Below are 13,854 nucleotides of genomic sequence, written 5' to 3'. Positions count from 1 at the left end.
CGTGGCTGCCGGCCACAGCCGTCTGTCACGCGTGCCTGTCACCGCTCCTGACTGCCGGCCGCAGCCGTCTGTCATGGGTGCCTGTCGCTGCTCGTGGCTGCCGGCTGCAACCGTCTGTCACGCGGGCCTGTCGCCGCTCGTGGCTGCCGGCCGCAGCCGTCTGTCACGCTGGCCTGTCGCCGCTCGTGGTTGCCGGCCGCAGCCGTCTGGCTGGTGAAGCAAGCCTGTCAGCGCACACCCCACACCATCAGCAGGGATGACTGTCATACTGTTCTGCTCCAGGAATGGCGTCCGCCGGTGACCCAGAGCCGGGCCGACCTCGCCTGGATGACCTCAGGTCACAGCTGACTTGCGTCATCTGCGCCGGCTACTTCATCGATGCAACCACCATCGTGGAATGTTTGCACACATGTAAGTTAATGTGCCTTGGGTAGTATAAGTTCATTTTACACCTCACAAATGTGCGTCAGGCGGTCTCACCGTGCACGAAAGACGCATTGATGATTATTTGAATTCGATTCCAAATCGCCTCACGTCACAAATTGCTACCAACAATACAGTAATGGAGATATGGTTTTTTATATTCGTGAGATAATGAAATGATATGCAATGTTAATATCCGGATGATTTGTGAGATGTCGTAAAGAATCCGATACGTGCCTGTACAAATGCATGCATGCACCCGTCACCAGACTAATGAACATTCGTCACACCGAATGGTCAGAGGAATTGTGTCAACCTGAAACTGCTTCTGTGTTAGATGTGTAAAACGTTGCGCTTTTTCATACTGTTTCATTATTCTTGGAAAATGTACCCCGTATGTTTCTTCCCTTTCACGCGAGTTTGCCCGTCATGCCGTAATAGTTCTGCAACGCTTCGGACATGGGCCCTGTGGAAGACAACTCGGCAGTAGTGATGTTTTCAACGACGCTGGTGTTGGTGGTATGGCTCTTTGCATTACGGTCGATGGCAAAGCGCAAAAGTTGTGATATTTGATTTGCCTTTCAGTCTTTTGGCTCGAAAAAGAGCTGCTTAAAATCAGCTGCTTGTTGCCCTTTCTCGCAAAGGAAATCCAGAAAACTTTTGGAAGACCTTTTATGTTTGTGTGCATATACCTATGCCGGGAATTGCGCTAAGCCAAAAGCCTTAAGTTTAGTTGCCATGTGACGAGACGAAAATTCAGAACGCAAAAAAGCTTCTGAACCCCAACAAAGCTTGGGCAAATGGAGCATTGCAAGTTTGCGCTTTACAACCTTAATATTTTGAAATACGGTAAAATATAGAAGTGGCATTACCGCGTAATCGTCTTCCACAAGGCCGACCAAAAGGCTAAAATTGTGTGGAATTGCGACAGCGCAGATAAAACTCTCAGCAAGAATAGAATCAGGGAAGCATGCCAAAGCGTTCCACGTGTTTGACCTGATTTTTTTTTTTGGGGGGGGGAGGGGAAAGTAAGGCCGAGTTAATTATAACTAGCATAAGCCTGCTGTTAGCATCGTCCATAATTGATGTAACCCTGTCTGTATGCCTGTTTTTCCACCTGATCTCTTTTTGCTGTTTTGCTGTACCGCACGCCGTAGTAATGTTTTTACAATGTAGCAAAAAAAAACGTGGGTGAAAAAGAAAAGGTCACATCTGTCCATCTACAACTCCGGCAAAAATCGCTTCGCTGGAGACAGAGGGTAAGACAGCTTGCTATGGTGCTGCACGAGATCAGTTTCGTCGCCGGACCCAGACGTGGCGGGTTTCGGCCAGTCTGCCTTTGGGCCAAGGATGGCCAGACCATTTGGGAGTCGCGCAGCGGCCATGGCAGCGCGGGATCCGACAAAAAGGCCTGCCAGATGTCGGCCGCCGGCGCCAGCTGACTGAGGCTGGCCGCTAAAATCGGTCAGCAGCAAACCGAACGAACCCTGTACAATGGATGGAATAGGGGGTGCGCTGGCAGGGGTGACGGTTCGCTCCTTTTTTTGCATACATTGCATTCACGATATTTTGGCGCCGAATGGGCACGAACTTTCGTGGTGAGGGGGCATCAAAAACCTCATTGCTCCTTTTCAAGACGCTCCAAAGTTCAGGGGCACCCCCAACCGTCCCAAATATTAAAATTCAACGTACAAAATAGCAGAAAAATCTACCTCTACCAATGAAGAAAAACTAAATCCGGCGGCCCATTCCGGCGGAAGGTATTTTACCCATTCAAAAATGAGATCTGAAAATAAAGCGGCCAAAATCCAGGGACTTCTTTGTGAGCGGGGCGCCAAGTTCCGGGGGACACCACAACGAAGCGTGGCTGCTCCCTTAACGAAATTCTTGAACCACCCGTGTTGGTCGGCGCAGACGGATGTTTTTGTTTCTGGTAGATAAGTGGCAGTGATGTCATGCTAATCTGAAATACACAGCATTGTACTGTGCCCTTGATACATCTTCCGATGAGGGGATTCACCATCACCTATCTATATGATTCAGTAGCCGCTTGCCAAGAGACACACAGGTGATGTAGCATGAATAGTGCACACTCCAGATGTGTCAGGTTATTATACTGGTGTGTGGCAAATAGGGATCGAGATGTGCTACCGATGTGTGCCCGATCACCGAGACGACGTCATTAGACACACAGGAAATGGAATTGAGTTATGATGGACTCCAACGGTATCAAGCATTAAAAATCTTAGCAAGCCCTTGGACGTCTTCAGCTTTGCCCCCCAATTTCATCACCAAAAGCACGTGGGTGCGACCGGAGGTTTGGCCACCACTAGTTGACCGGCTGCGGGGCGCACTGCGTGCGGAGCTGGTTTGTTTGGGTCCTGTGGCCATCGTCTGCCGAGCCGACAGAGTGCCTGACCTCGGCCGGGCCCGCGGACAGGTGCAGTAGGTCACCGTCTGCCGAGCCGACAGAGTGCCTGACCTCGGCCAGGCCCGCGGGCAGGTGAAGTAGGTCACCTTCTGCTGAGCCGACAGAGTGCCTGACCTCGGCCAGGCCCGCGGACAGGTGAAGTAGGTCTCCTTCTGCTCGAGCCGACAGAGTGCCTGACCTCGGCCAGGGCCCGCGGACAGGTGCAGTAGGTCACCGTCTGCCGAGCCGACAGAGTGCCTGACCTCGGCCGGGCCCGCGGACAGGTGCAGTAGGGTCACCGTCTGCTGACAAACAATGGCGCGTCTGGGGCGGCAGGCGGCGCGCACAAACAATGCATCGCGTGCGATCAAACAGACGCCGGTCCGAGAGGCGCGGCGCAAACAAGGACAGCGGGGCGGTAGGCGGGCGGGCGGGCGTCACGGCTGGTGCCGGTGCCGCCGCGCGCCCCAGTGTCGCCGCGCCGCTTCTGTCGACTGCGCCGAGTCTGCGCCACTCTGGCCGAGCGTGCGAGCTCACCGATTCGTGTCAAGGCGCGCGGGGAAGGCCGGCAGTCCTGAGGTGTTGCGCGCTTAGGTCCGCACACAGGGCCTTCATCATCGGAGCCATCCTCGCTTATTAGCGACGTGTGTTCTGACCAGGACTGGCGGGAACTGGAATACTGTTAGCGACGGATATAAATTTAATATATTTTTCATGTCATCCATTTCAGCGTAGTTTAAAGTTCCATAAGGGCCGGGCTGTCCAACGTGTGACAGAGTTTTCATGTTTTTTTGTGGCGCCATGGTAAGAAAGCCCATGGACATAATCCAAAAAAAGATCTAGTCTCTGATAGTCTACCGCCTTGGATGGCTTGATCCACGAGTAGGCTGACCAAGGCAGCACTGAGCTTCCCCCAGACGTACCAGACCATGCCATACCCCAAAGGAGGCCGGCATCCCGTCGTAAGACTGAGGTCGCGCCTCCTGTACTGTATGCCCACGCCACGTACCCGCTGCCCCAGTTCTGTTGACACGCGGGATTTACAGTTGCCTCTGCACAGCCTCTCTGACCTTCCCGATGATTTCCACGCGACACACGCGACCCTCCACGCCGCCCGCACGTGGTGCGGCCCACGTCACGGACACGTGGCCATGCCCACGCAGTGCCGTCGCGGGTCGGCGGCCGGCATCGATTCGATAGCAGCTCCGTCATGATGACGTCACTCGGGCGCACAGCGGCCCTCCCGCCCTCGGGACGATTCGCCTCGGCCTAAGTGTTTTGCCGGCGCGACAATTTGACCAGGGACCCGCCTCCGACGTTTATCCACTGAAGGACGCCCTTGCTGACGCCAGCAGGTACTGGCATTGCGCTCGCCCTGTTTATGGCTGTCAAGTCCGGCTAGTTAGTTAATCAGGTCGATTTCTAGCCCTGGAAGCCAGCTGTTTTCCCAGGGACAATCAGACCTGCATCCTTTCCGTTAAGGACGCGGGAACGGGGGCGGGGGGGGGGGGGGGGGGAATAGCGGGGAAACTTGCCCCTCTCCCAACTTGAAAGCTGGAGTGGCGGCGCTCCCCCCCCCCCCCCCAACGTGGAGGGTCCGTGGAGGGCCCATTTTGGCATGTCGAGGGCCCATTCTGAACTGTTAAAGGGGTTATGTAAGCCTGTAAAAGTCCAGTACTGACCTGTTCCAGGGCTCATTCCGGCCAAAAGAGGGCAACTTTGAGCATGGAAAGGGCCCGTTTTGACCTGTAGAGCGTCCATTATTGACTGGAGGGCTCATTCTAGCCCGATTGGCTGTGGGAAGTCTATTCTGGCTTGTAGAGGGCCCGTCAATGGCCTGGGATGGCTCCAATATTGGCTGCAGAGAGCAAATTTGACCTGTAGAGGGCCCATTCTGGTCTTCAGAGGGGCTTTCTGACCTGAAGAAGGGTCTATTACCAACCGTGGGAAGTTTCATTCTGAGAGGGGGAGAGGGCTCTGACCAGAAGAGGGCTCATTGTTGACCGATTGTTTGACCGTGGAGAGCTCCTTCTGACCTGTAGAAGGCCCATTTTGACATCTAGAGGGCATATTATCGACCATGGAGGGGCCATTCCGACCTGTAGATGGGCTCATTTAAGCCTGCAGAGGGCCCATTCTGGCCTGTAAAGAGCACACTATGGTCTAACGGGGCCCATTTTGAACCGTACAGGTTCATTCTGACCTGTAGTTCATAGTGGGCCTATCTGACCTGTAGAGGGCCCACAATTGACTGTGGAGGCCCTAATTTGTCTTACAGAGGGCCTATCTAAGCCGCATTAGGGCCATTCTGACCTGAAGAGGGCCATTATTGACTTGAAGGCACACTCTGGCCTGTAGAGGACCCATCCTGACCTGTGTAAGGCCCATTCTGGCTTGTGAGGGGCCCACTATCTAGGTGTAGGGGCCTTATTTTGACATTTTGGAATTGACTCCCGAAGTTTAACAAAGCTCCCGCGCCCTCGCCTTCCGTCTTGCAACGAAGCCACGCTTTAAAGGTAGAGTAGGATGCTGCTTCTAATTCCACCGAAGCCTGATTAGTTAGATTCCTACATCATTCCCGACAGGATGTGTCGCGTGACTGTACCCGTGTCTCAGCCCTTACAGCACCGGAACATAGGTGACAAAGCGCTATCAATCGACCGGTGTCACCATTACTGATACAGCCATCATCACGCCCATCCCACTGGCAGTCCCAATAAATAACCCCAAATTTGGGTGCTGGCGCTACCCTCCAACTTTATTGTTTTAAATTTAGCTATGCATTTAGTCCCAGTGGGGCTCTCTCGCGTGTGAGCATTATCTATCTTCCAGCCTCTCCCCCTTCCCCATTCCCTTTCGGCGCCTGTGCTCCGTTGCTAGGGCCAGTCAGGGCCGGGGAGATCCTCCACAGCACCGGCACTCGCTGCGGAGGTGGTGGCCGCCTCCGGTTGTTGGGGCCAGTCAGGGCTCGTGAGATCCTCCACAGCACCGGCACTCGCTGCGGAGGTGCGGCCGCCTCGGTTGTTAGGGCAGTCAGGGCTCATGAGATCCTCCACAGCACTGGCACGCGCGGAGTGGCGGCCGCCTCCGGTTGTTAGGGCCAGTCAGGGCTCATGAGATCCTCCACAGCACCGGCACTCGCGCGGAGGTGGCGGCCGCCCCCGTCACTCGATCTGCGGAGGTGGCGGCGCGCCTCCGGTTGTTAGGCCAGTCAGGGCTCATGAGATCTCCACAGCACTGGCACTCGCTGCGGAGGTGGCGTTGCCTCCGGTTGTTAAGGCCAGTTAGGGCCGGTGAGATCCTCCACAGCACCGGCACTCGCTGCGGAGTGGCGGCCGCCTCCGGTTGTTAGGGCCAGTCAGGGCTCATGAGATCCTCCACAGCACTGGCACTCGCTGCGGAGGTGGCTGCCGCCCCCGGTTGTTAAGGCCAGTCAGGTCTCATGATCCTCCAGGCACCGGCACTCGCTGCGGAGGTGGCGGCCGCCTCCGGTTGTCAGGGCCAGTCAGGGCTCATGAGAGTCCTCCACAGCACCAGCACTCTGCGGAGGTGACGGCCGCCCCCGGGTGCGAACCTATGCGTAAAACTGTTTACATCATTAACGATTTTTTAGACGATGGATGGAGGTGGCCCAGATTTACACAGTCTGTGTCGACATTAGCGCCAGCATCATCAGCTTTAACACATACGTTCATAACATTGCGGTTTTCTTTTAGGCCGTGAAACCGCCTTTGATAAGTTTCATGGTGTTATTTAGGATAAAGCCTCAGCGTAAATAATCATTAATATCGTCGGAGGGGGCACACCCGACAGAGGAGCGGGCGGACAGGACAGGCGGGAGTCCCTGCCGTCTTTCAATGCGTTGCTTACATGCGGGTGATAATGTCGTGCGTGCATTTGTTGACTGCATGCACTTTCCCAGCAATATTATCGGGTATTTGCTCGTACTAATGCAACCCGAGGATACACCACTACTGCAGAACACCTTACTGGAGAAACTGGCCGAGGTTTCCACAGGCCGGGGCCCTCCCCAGTCTGCCCGACGCCTCCCCGCTGTCCTGTCGCTGCTCTCCGCTGCTCCGTCCCCCAACCGTGTCGGGCAGGGCAAGGGGGCAGCGCTAATGGTCATTTGTTTAAAAGCCATCGCGTTGGGCGGCCAAGGGGTGTGTGACTGGCGGCCGGGGTGCGGCGCGGTCCCGTCGGTCCTGTTTGTGCGGGAGCGAACAGGGCTCGGCCGGCAGCCGACCCGGCCCACCGGCCGGCACTGACAGTTGACCTGGGGAGCGAGCCAGAGGCTCGTGTCCTCATGCAGGTCAGAACAGAATGCGGGGGAATTGTGGGGCGGTCACTGCACACCAGCACAAATATGATAACATTTACGTGATATTCAGCACTGAAAGCGCTGCAACAATCATGCATACCGTCAAGCATACAGCGGTAACAATAGTCGGCCGTTCGGTTACCACGAACGCGGTAACATGTCGGCGGTCCCGGTTACCACGAAACAGCGAGTAACATGTCGCGTGCGGTCCGGTTACCACCGAACACATGTGGCCGATGAGGGGTGACGATGGATATGTCAACGCCACGTGTTTCTGCGAGCAACAAACACAAACAAAACAAACTTCCGTCCTATCGGAGGACGGCCTAAACGAACCGAAGTGACGTGGGGAATTCGTGCCGAGCTCGTACGGGCTTGTCAACGGCACATCCGCGAATTCATGCTTTCATGTGAAACCCATACCCATCTTCACTGTGATCAGGCACGTATCCGAATTTTTCCTCCGTGGGTAAATGTCAAATTCTCTCCGAAATTTGACTAAATCATTGCGACGACACGTGCTGTTTCTGATGAGATCCTCTTGGCTCAGGGACGGGGGCATGACCCGTGACCCCCTTGGCTATATCCCCGACTATGCCTACCCTCGTGCTCACACTCCCGCGCCAGTCCTGCGGTGAAAGGAAGCCAGCGGGACCTCTTCGGCCCACAGTGCGGCTGGTGGCGTCGGCTGCCCTACCTCGGCCACCGCGGCACGACCGTTCCCCGCCCGGCCCCCAGCTGCAGCCAACGGCCGTCACCGCAGCCGGGCGCGCGCGCGCGCGGCACGTGCGCAGGCCGGCCGGCTGCACGTGCCGGCGGCACGTGGCGGCACGCGGCGTGCCCGGCCGGCTGCCGAGCCTGTCGTGGCTAATTGGTTTGATGACCGGACGCCGGCGGCGGCGGGCCGCCCGCAGCGGCGGTTATGGCGCGGCTCCGATCGTTGCGGCACTCGGCGACCGCTAAATTGCCGGTTCGGCTGCCGGGAAGTATCGGACCAACCTTTTAGCGTGCCCTTCGGTCGGCAGCGCGTGCAGCGGCCTGGAAAAGCTGCCGTCTTTTAAAGCGTTGTGATTGAAGGAGGATGGTGAACTTTTTAATTCGCGGGTATTCAGTAATGATTCGAAGATGGAGGCCGCGTATTCCACACCAACCAGAGCGCGATCAGCGGTCAGGCTTCCCGTTCTCACGGCCCCCTTCGCTATTTGTGATCCATCACAAGCATTCCCATCAGTACTATTCACAACCCATCACGAGAATCCATCAGCGGCTCAATTGATTGCGCCTCCATAGAGGCTCTATAGTTGGGATAGTGAACAGCCGGCTTAATGACCCCCGTCACCGGTCATCGGCGGCGAGCAGCTTGTGTGGCCCCACGGTGGCGCGGAGGTGTGCCACTGGCGGCGCGCGGCTTTGTGACCTCATGGTGGCATGGAGAACACGCTACGTACTGGCGGCGCGCAGCTTTGTGACGTCACGGTGGCGTAGGGGCTACACCACTGGCTGGTGTTGTCACCAAATTAAGTGAAAACAATTAAGTCAACTGTAGGATAGCCGTTGCACTTACTTTCAAGACAATAGAAGATTGAGATCATAATAGGATCATCATCAACATTAGAGTTGGTCTCTTCAGAGATGCATGAATGATCTTCAACCATCTATCACGTTAAGATACGCGTGAGATCTTTCTGACAAGACCTCCTCCAGTTGTAAATGCATGCATACGGCTCGTTTATCATCTAGTAGAATGCAAACCGGGTTCACATGCTTGCGCTCACGCTAACCGAAAAGCCACGAGCTCGTGCGCTGCTGCCACCCATCTCAGCGCGCTGGTCCATCGGACTTCGGATCGGTGGTAGGAGGCGGCCCAGCCACGGCGGATTACCCGACGGTATCGCGGCGCGCTGGTGCTGCTGCCACCCATCTCAGCGCGCTGGTCCATCAGACTTCGGATCGGTGGTAGGAGGCGGGCCCAGCCACGGCGGATTACCCGACGGTATCGCGGCGCATTGTTCAGTGCCCACCTGAATAATTAATGCTACCCAGGCTGGGCCACCGTGGCTGCAGCTTGTTTGCAAGACTTTCTTCGTGAGCTCGCACAAAAATACAACCGGCTGCGACGCAATTGCAGGCCGCCGTGTTGCTCGTTTGGAGTTGTAGTTCAGTTTAACCGACGGCGGTTTTTATAGACGGCAGCGGATCAGTTTCACACGAGCTGGTATCGACCAGTCAGAACGAGCCGCGCCGGCTGACCTGTCGAGGCGAACGGTCGGTCGCTTCCATGCAGGTCTGTATCTAGTGTTGCCACGTGACGAGACCGGGGCTGACCTGCCGAGGCGAACGGTCGGTCGCTTCCATGCAGGCTGTATCTAGTGTTGCCACGTGACGAGACCGGGGCTGACCTGCCGAGGCGAACGGTCGGTCGCTTCCATGCAGGTCTGTATCTAGTGTTGCCACGTGACGAGACCGGGGCTGACCTGCCGAGGCGAACGGTCGGTCGCTTCCATGCAGGTCTGTATCTAGTGTTGCCACGTGACGAGACCGGGGCTGACCTGCCGAGGCGAACGGTCGGTCGCTTCCATGCAGGTCTGTCTAGTGTTGCCACGTGACGAGACCGGGGCTGACCTGCCGAGGCGAACGGTCGGTCGCTTCCATGCAGGCCTACATGTGGCTGCCACTGACGAGACAGTGACGGCAGTCGGTCTGCCCGCCCGCCGGGCCACTGACAGACAGCCGCTCCTGACGGGACCTGGACGGACTCGCTTTGCCATCCGTGTGTGACGTCCTCCGCAGTGGCGAGTTCGGACGCAACTGGTGGCCGCCGGCCGACTTCAAGAATGAGAAACCCGCAGCAAACGACCCGACTTAGACCGCGGCAACATGAATAATGCACGTCCGAGCGGGCAATTTTGGCGCCTAAAATCCGACGTTGTGAATGTCTGAGCGTCCAGCTCAGCAAGAATGCAACACTTATACGGAGACGTGCTTGAAATTGGTTTGTCATGAATATTTGCGGCTTTATCTATCCAATCTGTGTGTAGTTTGTTCTCCGACCGGACGGCTGTGGTGAGATCATTCCATGGATACGCTGCTCCAGTACCTCAGAAATCTGTGGCGAGTGGTCAGCTCGAGACTTTGTGCGCCATCGGTGAATACCTGTGCTCATCTCATCCCTCTGTTTTCAGTTTGCCGGTCCTGCATCTTGCGACACTTGGAGGCCAGCAGTTACTGTCCTGTGTGTGACGTTATGATACACAGGACCAAGGGCTCCTCTAGTCTCAAGTAAGGCTCATGACTGCATGCGTTTGCTTGTGAGGGTTGGAAGTTGAGGCCGAATGTTATTGGCCATTGGGTGATAGTAATGGTCTATGACATACCTTGCGGGCTCTGCGGTTTGGGATTGTGCAACCGTAACTCCTGCAATTTGCGAAGTCAGCTGTTTGACACGAATGGGAATGTACAAGCCTGGCTAGAAAGGGCCTCGCACAGTCTTATGATTTTTTTATGGAGGGGTACTCACCTTAACTTGTATGCTACCAAAAGCTTGCACATAACACTGCATTTCATACCAGAGACCTGATTTATCCGCTCACAATGATGCGTTCAGGTCCTAAAGGAAATCGCGCGACGTTAAAGCGCACAAACTCACGATCAGGCCCGTGTTCGATAAATATTTTGAGATGCAATTTGTTATTGATTCATGACCGATTTTGAACGATTCAATTCTGATTTACATTATGATTCTTATAAGAGTCGAATTATTCCCAACTCACACTCCAGTTTAGCGATTCAGATTCAGATCAACTGATCATTTCTTACTTTGCTAAGCGATTCGTCATTGATTTATCCGTGGGTGAAGCCAGTAACCACTTGAAGTGGGATTTTTGGCGCACCAATCTTGTCAGAATGGGATTTTTTCTCATCAAATGTTGCCCTTACAACGCATTTATTTGTATTTGGTTGTCCACGATCACAATTTGCTCCCCGTCCCAATCCCGATATTTTCCCCAATTTTAGGGGCATAGCTTCATCCATGGCTGCATACCGCGCTCAGCGATTCCGCACTGATTTTCACACTTCGTAGCTAAAACACGATTGATTCTCGTCAAGATGGATTACATTTTAGACGGGGTTTCAGGAGAAGGAGTGCTGCCAATTAGTTGTCAAGATTATCGATTTCGGCACTGATGTCTGCTTCTTTGGAAGTTTAAAATCAAGCCTCTGAATCCAGCAAATTCGGTTTGCGTGGATCATGGCTCACTGAAGAATGCATTAAAAAACGCATACCGTATCCCGCATCTATCCACAATTGTCAAGAACTCGCGTAGTAAAAGCAAAAACCAGAAACCCTGCATTATCAACTATCAAAATCATGAAATAGATGCGAAGATAAGATTAGGTACTTGAAGAGAGACTAATTTTATTGCCTTTGGGCAGTCGCATCGTACAGTAGCAATGCTCTTTTTCTACTGAAAGGCCAGACAGAGGCAAGTAGGTCTTTTCAGCACAAGAGAAAAAAGACATGATACCTGCTGGTACTAATGGCTTCATCTTACCGTAATCTGGTTGCCCGGTAATTTATGCCTAATGCTAGTTGCTGGTGTGCAGTCGTTGAACTTGAGGAGGCAGTTATTATTTGGTTGTGGGATTTCAATCAATTTAGGGCTTATTGGATGTGGCTTTGGTATAATAGGAGAAAGCTGTGATGCATGCGCAGCTTGATGAGTGACATCACTTATCACTGGATAAGTGATAAGTGATAAGGTAGAGATGGCACCTAGGTCAATATTTAGGTAAGCGTTTTGTCTGGTATGACAGCCTTTGTCAGTAAGGCACCATTGGTAAGCACTGTGCTGACAGGGCTTGATGGAGCATGTCGAACTCCGCTTGTCCAAATCAAACAAGAGGATAATTTGTGTACAAATTTGTGAACAATTTATGAAATCGTTTCATTTAGTCCTCGCATAAACTGTGCAGTCCAGATCGACTCTTACTCGCAGGGAAAACTGTTTGCGTCACGACTTGCGTTTCAAAGCAAACTATTTGCGTCACGACTCACATTGCGGGGCAAGCTAATTGCGTCACGACTCACTAAAAGAAAAAAGCCGAATCACCTGTGCCTCATCCGAAGGTGGTGTGATTCACGAATCGTTGGTGGATTTATCTTGAAAGAAACACAGGCCTGCTCACTACCCATGCAGCTCAACTGACATATCCTTTCTGCTTTATTTCATGGTAATGACGGCAATGAACACTTAAGAAACCCAATAATGATAATCGACCTGCAATATACGGGAATGTAGGTACAAGCGAACATCAATATATCAATGATACCCACTCGAACATCATACGAGGAGATAAGTACAAGCGACATCAAGATATCAATGATACCCACTCGACAAGTTAAATAAAAATTTGAAAAAAATAACAGCTAATAATATTTCACAGGACATAAAATAGCTTTTTAATCATATCGATCATAGCATTTTGTCGCACAAGCATCTCTCGTGAGCTTTATGTTGGATTCGTCTCAACGGAGCTCGTGCTGTCGGGGGCTGCTTCGGGTTTTTTTCTGCCCGCCTGTCAGACAGACAGCGCCTACCGACATGACGTCGGTGTTCGGCCTGTTCCAACCAATCAGCGCCACACAGAGATCTAATCATCACCAGGCTACAAGACAAAAAAAAAGCAGCGGCATCTGCTGATCCGCGCAAGATAGACGCCGCCAGCGCAGCCTTTATTTTTGTGCGTTGATGCTCGATAACTCAGGAATAACTATAATCGAAAATATCTCAGGAAGATTGTCATTAGTTTTTGGCTACGACGCCTCCGCTGCTCGCCATCCGCGTGAAGCAGAGAAGTCGACGCCTCCGCTTCTGGCCATCCGCGTGAGGCAGAGTAGTAGGGCCCATGCCCACCATAATGCTCAATGCCCATTTAACGACTTTTGACATTAACCGCTCGCCAACTTTGTTTGCATTTTGATGACTCACGGTGAGTAAAGTTACATGCTGCTCTCCTAAATCGCATCTTTCCTGATGCCTGTACGCCATCCCGATGCCTAGTTAAAATAAACGGAGCGCCATGATCATCAGCCACGGCCAGACGAACCCGTTGGACCAAACGGGTCAACGTGCAGCAACTGTACCCCAACCACCCATCGGTGCCGAAAACCGCCCAATCTGTCCAAGTCACGGAAAGGTTTTAACCAACTTAAGACAATGTGTCCCACTTTCTTCCAGGGCAGACCGCATTCTTCAGACCATGGTGTACAAAATGATTCCCGGCCTGTTCAGAGGCGAGATGAAACGACGGCGAGAGTTCTACCAGATGAAGCCGTACGCAGGTGAGCCCACGGAGCCCGTCGAGGCCGGTGTGCACCACCCTGCGCACCTTCTGCGCCCATCCGCATCGGCTGACCTCCTCCGCTGTCCATCAGCGCAGGCTCACGTCCTCCGCTGCCCATCAGGCAGGCCCACCTCCTCCGCTGCCCATCAGCGCAGGCTCACCTCCTCCGCTGCCCATCAGGCAGGCTCACCTCCTCCGCTGCCCATCAGCGCAGCCAGTCGCCTGCTGAGCGGCACGCCTGCTTTACAGCATTCGATGCGCGTTGTGTATGCTAATGCCAGCGGGCGCCTGGGTATCGATCGCGCCAACACGTGGGCGCACTTTGGGGACGTTCACCGGCGGTCCGGCCCGCGCG

General features: G+C 54.0%; 1 protein-coding gene across 1 annotated transcript in view; it reads left to right on the top strand.

Moving 5' to 3' along the window:
* The first annotated feature begins 281 nt into the window (after nt 1-281).
* Nucleotides 282-13,854, top strand: part of LOC119110466 (platelet binding protein GspB) — a 56,473-nt gene continuing 42,900 nt past the window's right edge. The window contains exons 1-3 of the mRNA XM_037234303.1: nt 282-411; nt 10,337-10,433; nt 13,394-13,497. Of these exons, the coding sequence (XP_037090198.1) occupies nt 285-411; nt 10,337-10,433; nt 13,394-13,497 (328 nt within the window). The 5' untranslated portion in view covers nt 282-284. The remainder of the gene's footprint in view (nt 412-10,336; nt 10,434-13,393; nt 13,498-13,854) is intronic.

The sequence above is a fragment of the Pollicipes pollicipes genome, unplaced genomic scaffold (assembly GCF_011947565.3).
Source record: "Pollicipes pollicipes isolate AB1234 unplaced genomic scaffold, Ppol_2.1 Scaffold_7231;HRSCAF=8579_pilon_pilon_pilon, whole genome shotgun sequence".
Classification (NCBI taxonomy): domain Eukaryota; kingdom Metazoa; phylum Arthropoda; class Thecostraca; order Pollicipedomorpha; family Pollicipedidae; genus Pollicipes; species Pollicipes pollicipes.
This window is presented reverse-complemented; position numbering and strand designations above follow the sequence as displayed.